Source organism: Malus sylvestris, chromosome 4 (genome assembly GCF_916048215.2).
Source record: "Malus sylvestris chromosome 4, drMalSylv7.2, whole genome shotgun sequence".
Lineage (NCBI taxonomy): Eukaryota > Viridiplantae > Streptophyta > Magnoliopsida > Rosales > Rosaceae > Malus > Malus sylvestris.
Genome location: NC_062263.1, coordinates 26908978 through 26919976, shown reverse-complemented (window position 1 = coordinate 26919976; position 10999 = coordinate 26908978). Strand labels below are relative to the sequence as shown.

At 34.8% G+C, this 10999-nt stretch overlaps 2 protein-coding genes across 2 annotated transcripts; both read left to right on the top strand.

Moving 5' to 3' along the window:
- Positions 1–3198: 3198 nt before the first annotated feature.
- Positions 3199–5971, top strand: LOC126618285 (uncharacterized). The gene is made up of 2 exons (XM_050286333.1): positions 3199–5124; positions 5531–5971. The coding sequence occupies exons 1-2, from the start codon at positions 3199–3201 to the stop codon at positions 5969–5971; spliced, it is 2367 nt and encodes a 788-aa protein (XP_050142290.1).
- Positions 5972–7630: 1659 nt separating this feature from the next.
- Positions 7631–9581, top strand: LOC126618347 (galactinol synthase 2-like). Its single transcript, XM_050286379.1, has 4 exons — positions 7631–8114; positions 8497–8817; positions 8919–9053; positions 9168–9581. The coding sequence occupies exons 1-4, from the start codon at positions 7788–7790 to the stop codon at positions 9381–9383; spliced, it is 999 nt and encodes a 332-aa protein (XP_050142336.1). The 5' UTR covers positions 7631–7787; the 3' UTR covers positions 9384–9581.
- Positions 9582–10999: the final 1418 nt, after the last annotated feature.

The window sequence follows — 10999 nt, the reverse complement described above, 5'->3', positions numbered from 1 at the left end:
AGAAGGCTCGCCGTTTTACGAGAATTTTGAAAAAAAACTTCTATCGTACGTAGTTTCACACTAATCGAATTCTAGATCTATGATATCCTAATTTATATTCTCAGCTGATGAGAACAGACATTCGATATAGTCCCCATTTTCCATCCAAATACACCTAATCCATTCAAGGAAGGTTCCTATATTCAAAAGGAAAAAGTGCCAAATAAATGCCCTCAGAAATCAGTGGCTCAAAATCAGGACATTAAAAAAATAGAATCTTGACCGTTAAATCAAAGATCCCAAAATTCTTTTTATTATTTTTTTCCGAAAGGAATAGAAGATTCTCCAAGAATATCTAACCGAATATTCCTCACATTTTGAAAACATTTTTCGTAATTTCATTTTCCTATTTTTTTACGAAGTGGGTCAAAAAAGTGTACTAGTGACCTCAAAATAACATTATCGTATAACGTTTTTTCACTCCAAAGACCAAAACATTATCCAAAGATTTGGTCGGTAAACGTTATCCTATAAACTAATGGGCCCGCCCGGGCCCACCGTCTCAAACTGCCACACCAAATTAGTATCTGCGTGCTAATTAGCTTTAAACGCGTTTTAATTTGGACCAACTAACATAACTAGAAACCGACACTCCGAAAAAATTAGTAGGGAGTCAGATTGTCTGGGTGTCATTCTCATCCTCTTCTATTTGTATGGTCACGGTTAAATCTCGTTAATATTTTATATTCTTATTTTTTTGTGTCTTATTATCTTTATAAAAAAATATAAAATATTAACGTAACTTAACTATAACCGCACAAATAAAAAAGGATGAGAAAGGCTAAAAAAGGAGGCAGACAATCTCCCTCCAATTAATGGTGCCTCGTTGCTTCTCCGAACGCCCTCTGCCACGCGGCGCGCCCACATGGCATCTTCCCGTGCGGTTGCGGGACACGTAAGATATTCAATGGGAGGGGCCCAGTTCTATAGAATATCCTAAAAGTGTAAAAGTTGGGGTGGAAAAAGTAATTCGGTTTGAAGTAGGTGGACCCCGCGTTAGTAAATCCAGGCGGCTGTGAGCGCGCCACGTATCTGTGATTTTCCACGTGGCGAGGAGGGTGTGACTGTCGTGTGATGAGATTAGAGGTTGGTATTCTTCGTTTGGTGTAAGTCTTAGCAACTTCCGACGGTGGAAAGTGGACATGCAAAACGTTACGTATTGTTTATTTTGAATTTACCATTTTCTCCCTGCTTGTTATCAAAAGAAATGGGATGATAATAGTTTATTTTAACAAAATAATTAAATTAATCATTTTTTTTCTCTTTTGTACGCACCAATATTCTTATTCTTTGCAATTTTGAGGATGTCTAGTTCATGCACGTAACTTGTTTAAGTGATATAATCTTACTTTTTCAACGCGATTATTAAAATGTGATTTATCAAAATCACTCATCTCTTATTAATTTTTATATGTTTACTAAACATATAAAATCAGAAAAGTATGAATATTTTTATAAAAAATCATGAAGAACTTATTGAACATAAGTCTGGGAATTGAAAAATAAAACATAACACATAAAAATAGGGAATTAAGTTGAGACAATACATAAATGGTTAGGAGTGGGTGGATGGCCCGTCTTTATGAGTATATGATATAGAACCATAGTGGGTTTGATCGTGGGTATGTGTTGTGCTCGCGTTACTGGGTTTATTGTAACACTATGCTTCTACACTTTATGTGCGATGTGGGATTGGTGCACGTGTGGTCTATTATGTTGTGGTCCCACGTGAGATGGCGTGTTGAATATAAGTCCCACATCGAGGAATTGAGAAAATAAAAAACAATATATAAGTGTATGGTTTCATTCTTAATAATATCGAGCTTGTTGTGATAAAACGCAACACCTAACAATAAATTGATTAACGGTTATAATATCGGTGTAATAAGGAGTGGGCCAATGACACGCCTCTCTGAATATTTGATAAAACTGTAACACTTACTATAGTTGTATTAGTTTAATACATATGAGGACCATCTATTTCCTAATATATTATTGATTATTCTCATTTTACTCTTCCACGAGGGGAGTTTGATTTTTGTAAAATTGAAATCAAACCTAAATTTTCAGCCTAATATGAAAGGACTCCAATTCTAAGATGTTTGACTTCTTCTTTATTTTCATTTTTATTAAATACAGAGTGGAGTAGCAATATCACATGTAATAAAAATGTATTTATTTCATTTAAAAAAATGTATTTCTTTTGGTAAAATATGTCTTTCATTTGTTTCATTTCACCATATATTTTGAGATCCATGTACATAATGTAGAAGATTTTCCTAGATCGAAATGGTAATTAAAGTCCGGATAATATGAAATTTAAAAGAATAAATACCTCTAATTATGAGTATTTATCAAATATAGCCAAATATTAGCCCTTAATTTCAAAAATGTCAGTTTTTATAAAAACTTTCAAATATATCCAAAATATCACTTAAATAGACACAAATGCCCTTAAACTTTAAAACCAAATAAATTAGAAAAACCAAAACCCTATTAGATTGATATTTTGGACAACAAAACCTAAAAAATGGTGGAGATATAGTGAAGGCATCGGCTACTGTGGAGACTTTGTGCAACCCTAAACGTACAAAGGTGAGTGTAGATGGTTAAGTTTTTCATTCTTCCTAGTCTATGTTTTCTCTTTGTTTTTGTAGTTTCTTCGTTCGATTGAATTTTATTGAAGAACGAACTGTCAATTTTTGTAAAATTAGAAAAATTAGGTTTCTTGTGTCAATGGAAGATTGACAAATCTAATTGTTTTTGCCAATCAGTTAGAGGCAAAGCTAATAGTTCTTCAATGCATATTTGAAAAATTAGGGTTTACGGAATAAAGTTTTTCCAATTAGGGTTCACGGAATAAAGTTTTTCTTTTTATGTTTTTATTCATCTTACGTTGGTTTGGTAAGCAATATTAATTTAATTATTTTCAATGCGTAAAAGTGGAAGTTAACTTCCAGAGTAGCACCTTAATCAATAAGGTCCTTCTTCCATTGCTCAAATGCATGATGCTTTGTGTATATATTAACGCCCAGCCTTTCTCATGATTAAGTCCAGTTTTCACAACACCCTCTTGTTTTGCACATATATATATCAATCTTAGGTGTGTCTGTATATCACTTTTTTTTTTCTTATTGTTTTTGTTTATATTTCAGGACAATGTCTAGTTTGACAATTTTAGTGAACTATGGTGGGAGGTGGGCTGACTCAACGTACAAAAATTGCAAAACGAAAGGATTACTTGTTTCAGACAAAATTACATTTGCAGAGCTTCAAAAGAAAGTACATGGTATTGTGAATGTGGACCCAAATGAGTATGAGATAAGTATGAAAGTTATATATAACGCAATGGAAACTACATGGCCTGCAGATATAGTTGATGATGATGATGTGAGGGCATTTATTTTTGAAAACCTTTCGAGGTCTTGGAAGATTCCCTTGTGTGTTACATTAAAGCAGAAAGTATTTTCTTCAGAAGATAATGATGACCCAGTACAAACAGGTCTTAACTTTGTTACTCAAGGTGATTTGGAAGATATTGTGCTACATGATTTAGATAACGACTTGGTAAATCAAGAAGTTGAGAATGCATCGTATCATGAAGAATTTGAAAATTTGCCACATATGGAGTCTGATAATGTGCTCCAAGATAGTGTTGAATTCAATGAGTTGCCTCCTGAAGGGATGATATGTGATGATGTGCCTGTTAATGTGCAATTTCATGAACCCAGCTCTAACCGATCAAATGTTCACAAGGGTACAAATATTGTACATGAATCATGCAAGGCAGACCTGTACAATTCAGATAGAGATATAGTTGTAGGCCAATTGTACGAGACTAAGGAGGATTTAAAAAAAAAGTTAGGTATTCATGCTATGAAGAACAATTACGAGTTCAGAGTGAAGAGATCAAGCAAAGAAAGGTTTGAAGTTGGTTGTGTCGGCGATGGATGCAAGTGGAAACTATCCGCTTCTAAATTACAACAATCATCATATTTCAAGGTCAGAAAATACATTACTATGCACTCATGCTCATTAGACGTTATTAATCGCCATCATCGACAGGCAAGTAGTTCTCTTATTGGTCAATGCATAAAGTCTAAGTACGAGGGTGTATCACGACTACATAGACCCCGTGACATCATAGAAGATATGAGGAAGGACATGGGTGTGAATATAAGTTATGTGAAGGCTTGGAGAGCTAAAGAACATGCATTGGAGTTGGTTAGGGGATCACCAGAGGAATCTTACTCATTACTTCCATCTTATTTTGCTGTGTTAGAAGCCAAAAATCCAGGTACGATAACACATATTGAAACAGATGAGAATAATCATTTTTTGTACTGTTTCATGTCACTTGGACCTTGCATAAGAGGATTTAGAAGTGTTATTAGGCCGGTAATAGCGGTTGACGGGACATTTTTAAAGGGTAAATATCTTGGCACTTTGTTTGTTGCCACATGCATGGACGGCAACAAACAAATATACCCTCTAGCATTCGGAGTTGGAGATTCAGAGAATGACGCATCATGGAATTGGTTTTTGACAAAATTACGAGAAGCAATTGGGGAAATTGATGACTTGGTGTTTGTTTCTGATAGACATGAAAGCATTCGGAAGGCTCTCTCAACTGTTTTCCCCAATGCCCATCATGGTGCATGCATATTTCATATAAGTCAAAACATTAGGCATCATTTTAAGCATGAGAGAGCACACAAACTGTATTTTACAGCTGCTAAGGCATATCGAATTCCTGAATTTCATCGTCTTATGACAGAAATATATAAAGTCGACTCTGAGGTGGGTGATTATCTTAATTCGGCTGGATATGAAAAGTGGACTCGTGCGTACTTCGATGGAAAACGGTACAACATCATGACAACAAATATTGCTGAATGTCTCAATGCAATCACCAGAGATGCTCGAAAACTACCTATCACACGATTTCTTGAGTATTTAAGAATGAATATTCTCCAGAAGTGGTTTTATGAGCGTCGAACTGAGGCAGCCAAAATGAATACACATTTGACAGATTGGGCAGACAAATTAGTGCGAGAAAATAACAAGCAAGGATTATCATTACAGGTATTTTGAATTCACTTAAATAGATTTTAGTTCAATTTGTCTATTTATTTTTGGTACACTTTCATTTGTTCTCAAGTGTTTAAACTATTTTTACCGATTCTTATATCCCATCTGGAGCTTTATCCATCACTGCCATGTTTAGTAAAGAATAAATGTATGTTTGCAATGTAAAAGGCTAAAGTAAAAAAGCCTAGGCTTTGACAAGAAAAAAGTTAAAAACCATATCTTGTGAACTTCAACGTAATTGCTGCTATGGTTTTATATAATTGCCTTTGTAGTTTTATGCAGCAGTTCAGGGTATTCATCCACTTCTCTTACAAATCACTAATTGAGAATTGCTTTTGTAGTTCTTATGCGGAATATTTTTTTTTGGGTTTGAGTAATATATATGTATGTGAACATGTAGGTATCGCCCATTGCAACTTACTCATTTCATGTATATGATGGATCTCGTATTGAAGTTGTGAATTTAGAGGAAAAGAGTTGCACATGCCGACAATTTGATCTTGACCAACTCCCTTGCTCACATGCTTGTGCGGCATGTAGACACCGACAACTTTCATGTTATCCTATGTGTTCTCATTATTATACTACAAACTCATTGGTCATTGCCTATGCAGAAGCTATATGGCCAGTTGGTGATCAAACCGATTGGATAGTAACTGATGATGTGAGTGAAAGAATTGTCCTACCACCAATTACACGAAGAAGATATGGTAGGCGCAAAGAAAAGAGGATCCCATCACGTGGAGAAGAAAAATCAACCCGAAAGTGTTCAAAATGTGGTTCAAATGGCCATTATAAACAAACTTGTAGAAATCCTGTTCAACTTCATCCTACTTTGTAGAACCCTTTTAAATTGGAGTTTTATGAATAAATATTTTCTTTTGATCATTTTATTGTTTATTTTGGTTGTACGTACAATTCTTTAAATTTCCGACGATTAAAAATAATTACTTTTATTTCTTTACTCTAATAGTTCACTTTTATAACATACTAAAGTGTTTTCTGTGTACCATGTGAGAAAGAAAGGTTTCCTTGATTATCTATTAAAATAAAATTGAGAGAAAAATTTTGCTCTTCGTTTGGAAAAGAAAAGAAAAAAAAGGGAGAAAGTTTTAGTTAGAGATTATAGCATAAGAAGTGTTAAGTCTAACAATTAGTTATTTATATAAATTAAGGGTAGTTATGTCTATTTAAGTGAGATTTTGAATAAATATGAAAGTTTTTATATAAACTGACATTTTTGAAATTAAGGATTAATTTTTTGTTATATTTGATAAATTCCCTCTAATTATACTTTCCGAAATTTGTGTGGCAACTAATATGGAAAATGATGATTGACTAAGACATTTTTTTTTTATGTGTTTTATCTTTAAAAGAAATATGATCCCACAAATACAAACAAGCATGAAACATATGCTTGCGTAATCGTCCATAGGTCAACTATTGGATATGTAATTATTGGAATAACTGTTAGAGACTCAAATGGTGGATAGGCAAGCATGATAACTTATATGATGTTCTATATTTTTATTGACCAATCAGAATTGCTCCCTAGGATCTATAGTTGCCTCAAAAGGTCCAATATACATACATTATTGGACCTTTTGAATAACAGTCAAGAAGATCTTATGAAAATTAAACATTTTCGCATAGAAGATGTCAAACATATATTGAACATTCTAAAAATAAAAAAAGACAAGAGGTTCATATGAGAAAACATAAGTAAACAGGTCTCCGCTTGAGCCTCCAAAGATAAAATAAATTATGGACTCGTTTGGATGTATTTTTAAAATGACTGAAATCGTTTTTAGAGAAAATATTTTTGGGTCCCAAAAACACTTGAAGTGCTTTCTGCAATAAGCATCAATTATGTGCTTCTTCCAGGAAGCACTTTAAGTGTTTTTCCATGAATTACTTGCATTTTACTAAGGATTATTCCAAAAATATTTTCCTCAAAAATGTTTTCAGTTATTTTAAAAGCACATCCAAACGAGATTTATGTTTCCACATATAAATATGATCCCTTAAATCCCTATAAGCACGTCGATTCCCATAATAAATAAATAAAAGTGCGTTGACGTCCACTACTCTGAAATAGTTGTGTAAAAAATGATAAATAAGAAGGTTATTATCGTCTATGAAATTTAAAAGGGTCGGCCTACAGGATCAAAATTTATTCGTTAATTAATTTGGAGCTTATGTCACGCTTCATCAAGGGCCATAATCCTCTCTAAAACTGCCCAATTAATTCCCTACATTTATTTGATGTTGATACTAATTAGATAACGTCCTCAGGATCTTTGAATAATATTATAAAATGACCAATGGGCCCAATGGCGTGACTCTTCACCTTAGACCACAAGCAACATTAAAGTACTTACCCTAATCTCACATTTTTACCATAATTTGACCGACCGATCCTATTTATCCCACCCAAAAAATGAATTAAAAAAATTAGAAATTACCCCCTCCCCAATTCTATATAAACCCCCCCAACCCACTGCCCCAACTCATCAACCAAAACATTGAGTTCTAAACCTTATTGAAGCAAGAAACATAACCTTTTCTTCCAAACAAACACCAAAAGCCTTAAATCTTCCTCTCCATTTTACTACTTGAAACCTTTTCGCAACCAAACCCAATTCAGCCTAAACACCATGGCTCCTGAGATCACCACCCCCACCGCCGCTATCGCTGCCACCAAACCACCAAGCGGGCCCAATAGGGCCTACGTCACCTTCTTGGCCGGTGCGGGAGACTACTGGAAAGGAGTTGTTGGCTTAGCCAAGGGGCTAAGAAAAGTGAAGAGCAAGTACCCGCTTGTTGTGGCCATGCTGCCCGACGTCCCCGAAGAGCACCGCCGGATTCTGATCTCTCAGGGCTGTGTGCTCAGAGAGATCGAGCCTGTGCACCCTCCTCCCAACCAGACCCAGTTCGCCATGGCATACTACGTCATCAACTACTCCAAGCTTCGCATTTGGGAGGTAACGTTTTAAACTCTTTTAGTGCTTTCGAGAGATTTTTTTAGTATGACTGTCATAAAAGGTATTACAAGATATGTATATTAAAAATTTAATAATTTAAAAAATAAAATTTTTCACTACTTACATAAAAATAAGTGATTGAACCATCCGTGTTACCTTCACAGTTAAAAATTTCTCAGTGCTTTCATGCCGTTTTTAACACGTATATGTTTCAAGGTTAACTGGTTTTGACGCGTGTCCTTTTTGTCGGTTAGGTTTTTAAAAGTTTGTGATCAATTTTATTAGGTCGTGTTATTTTATAGATAATATTCATATGTGATCCTATTTTTTTTTTTTTTGGCAAACCATATGTGATCCTAATTTTTCAATGCAAATTTTGCAGTTTGTGGAGTACAGCAAGATGATCTATTTGGACGGAGATATTCAAGTTTTTGAGAACATCGATCACCTCTTTGACTACCCGGACAACTACTTCTATGCTGTGAAGGACTGCTTCTGTGAGCCAACTTGGAGCAGTAGCCCACAGTATAAGATAGGGTACTGCCAGCAGTGCCCTAATAAGGTCCAATGGGACCCTAAGTTGGGCCCCAGGCCTCCCCTCTATTTCAATGCTGGCATGTTTGTGTATGAGCCAAGCTTGCCGGTCTACCATGACCTCCTCAAAACCCTCCAGATTTCTCCCACCACATCTTTTGCCGAGCAGGTAAAAAATTACTATTCGACCGACAAAACTTTGGTTTAAAAATATTACTTAAATTGTTTTATAATTATTTATTAAGCTTGTAATTTCCTTTTTTCCTGCAGGACTTCTTGAACGTGTATTTCAGGGACAAATACAAGCCCATCCCTTCAAATTACAACCTTGTGTTGGCCATGTTATGGCGTCACCCTGAGAACATTCAACTTGACCAAGTCAAAGTTGTTCACTATTGTGCCAACGTGAGTACTAGTTAAAATACAAATTCATTTCTAACAATATTGATGCACGTCCGTTCTTGCTTTAATATCTGTCTACAACTTATAAAATCGTAACACATTTTAATTTTTGTTCAGGGTTCTAAGCCATGGAGATACACTGGGAAGGAGGAGAACATGGAGAGGGAAGACATTAAGATGCTGGTGAAGAAATGGTGGGATATTTACGACGATGAGTCATTGGACTACAAGAATACCGTGGTTTCAACTGAGGCTGATGTGCAGCCATTCAAGGAGGCGGCCCTATCGGAGGCTGGCGTGCCCGACTTCGCTACCGCCCCATCTGCCGCTTAATTGATGCCTGCGGTTTTGCCCTGATGAGAAATTCAAGTTTATACAACTATACAGGGCTTTGTTTTTTGTTTAATAATAGTATTGGGGTTGTTTTTGTTGCCTCCCCTTATGTTGATTAGTTTTGCCTCCAAATGTTAAGTTGGTGAACAAAGTGTTAGAAATATATTAATTATTGAATTTATATATCTTATTCTGTCACCCTGCACTCTTTATTTTGTTTAAGTCTTATACCAATTTTGCATCTGAATGATTTACGGTTTGTATTATCTTGCAAATAAAACAAGCCTGCTATACTACCAAACAAAGCATAGTCGATCCCGATATAGTTAAAACCAAGAACCGAATGAACAAAACATTGCTAAAATCTGGAGTTAATGAAAGCCTCTGAACTTCTCATTTCAAACAAATCTGATGAAAGGATAGAATTTAAATACGTAATTATCTACACTACCTGAACTCTATATATATATATATATATATTTTTTTTTTTTGAATGCCTGGAAGGGACAAAAAAAGGGTTCAGAGTCATTTCATTTCAAACAATTATAAAGTTCAGAATCATTTTTTTTTTGGGTGAACTTTAACATAATCTATGTTTTTTTAAGAGACGATATTTCCCAATAGAATATTTGAGCATTGAGCAGCAAAGTATTACTATTTTTTGTGGATCTACAGTCTACATTACAATTGTTAATGCAGTGGGAAGCATCTCTTATCCTAGTGCAATATGTCGGGTGTTATGACAATTGCTTTAGGGATTCTTTTTCTTCAAATATCATTTGGGAAATACCCCTTTAAGTCCTATCGAATCATTGCATGAGTTTAGCTTTAGGAAAAATTATGGTGTCGCATGCGCTTAGCAGGATCCTTGATTCATCTTAAACATGTGAGACTCACCCTTTGTACGAAAATTGAGTTAACGTGGCTTCTCAAAAAATGAGGAGTTCCTCGTCAAAATACTTTTTCACAAGGTTTACAAAACTTCATGCTTATGATAAAAACCGTTAACATTATAAATTACTTTGTAAAGAACAAAAAATCAATTAAAAATGTTTATTCAATCAACTGTAGCAAATAGATTGACGGTTCATTATGTTTTTATAAAATCCGTTCATTTGTTTTTACATAGTTCGATCACCAAAAGTGATCTCATTTGTTAACTTTTTTGCACAGATGATATTTACAAAATTATTTATAACATTAACTCTTTGGACATAAACATGAAGTTCGGTTAGTTGGTGACGAAGCGTATTGAGAAGGAATTCCTCCTCTCATTTTTAAGTAACCAAACATTGTTCTCCGAAAAATAATTTTTAGGTGTTCTGCTTTTGTAATATTATTTTTTTCGGTAACAAAAATTGGAAAATTTGAAAAAAGAGGTGGGGGGACTGTCCATGTTGTGTAATATAGGTTCCCAGTAATCTGGGTACCCAAATTATATTCCATTTAATGAATACAAATTCTTTTTCATTTTAATTCTTGCTAAAATTTCATCTATTTTGGGTCTTTGAGACTGCTGGCTGCTATGTTGTTGCTCTGCTCCTTCAACGCTCTCTGGAGGGAAGAGCCAAAAGCTGCGTAAATTCAAACATGAGTACAAAGCTGCCAAAATGGGA

Excerpts from the sequence above, each read along its gene's own strand:
- LOC126618285 (XM_050286333.1), top strand. The coding sequence starts at position 3,199 with ATGTCTAGTTTGACAATTTTAGTGAACTATGGTGGGAGGTGGGCTGAC. Across the intron at positions 5,125-5,530 it reads AGCAAGGATTATCATTACAG|GTATCGCCCATTGCAACTTA; the intron begins GTATTTTGAATT and ends GTGAACATGTAG.
- LOC126618347 (XM_050286379.1), top strand. The coding sequence starts at position 7,788 with ATGGCTCCTGAGATCACCACCCCCACCGCCGCTATCGCTGCCACCAAA. Across the intron at positions 8,115-8,496 it reads CCAAGCTTCGCATTTGGGAG|TTTGTGGAGTACAGCAAGAT; the intron begins GTAACGTTTTAA and ends CAAATTTTGCAG. Across the intron at positions 8,818-8,918 it reads CCACATCTTTTGCCGAGCAG|GACTTCTTGAACGTGTATTT; the intron begins GTAAAAAATTAC and ends TTTTTCCTGCAG.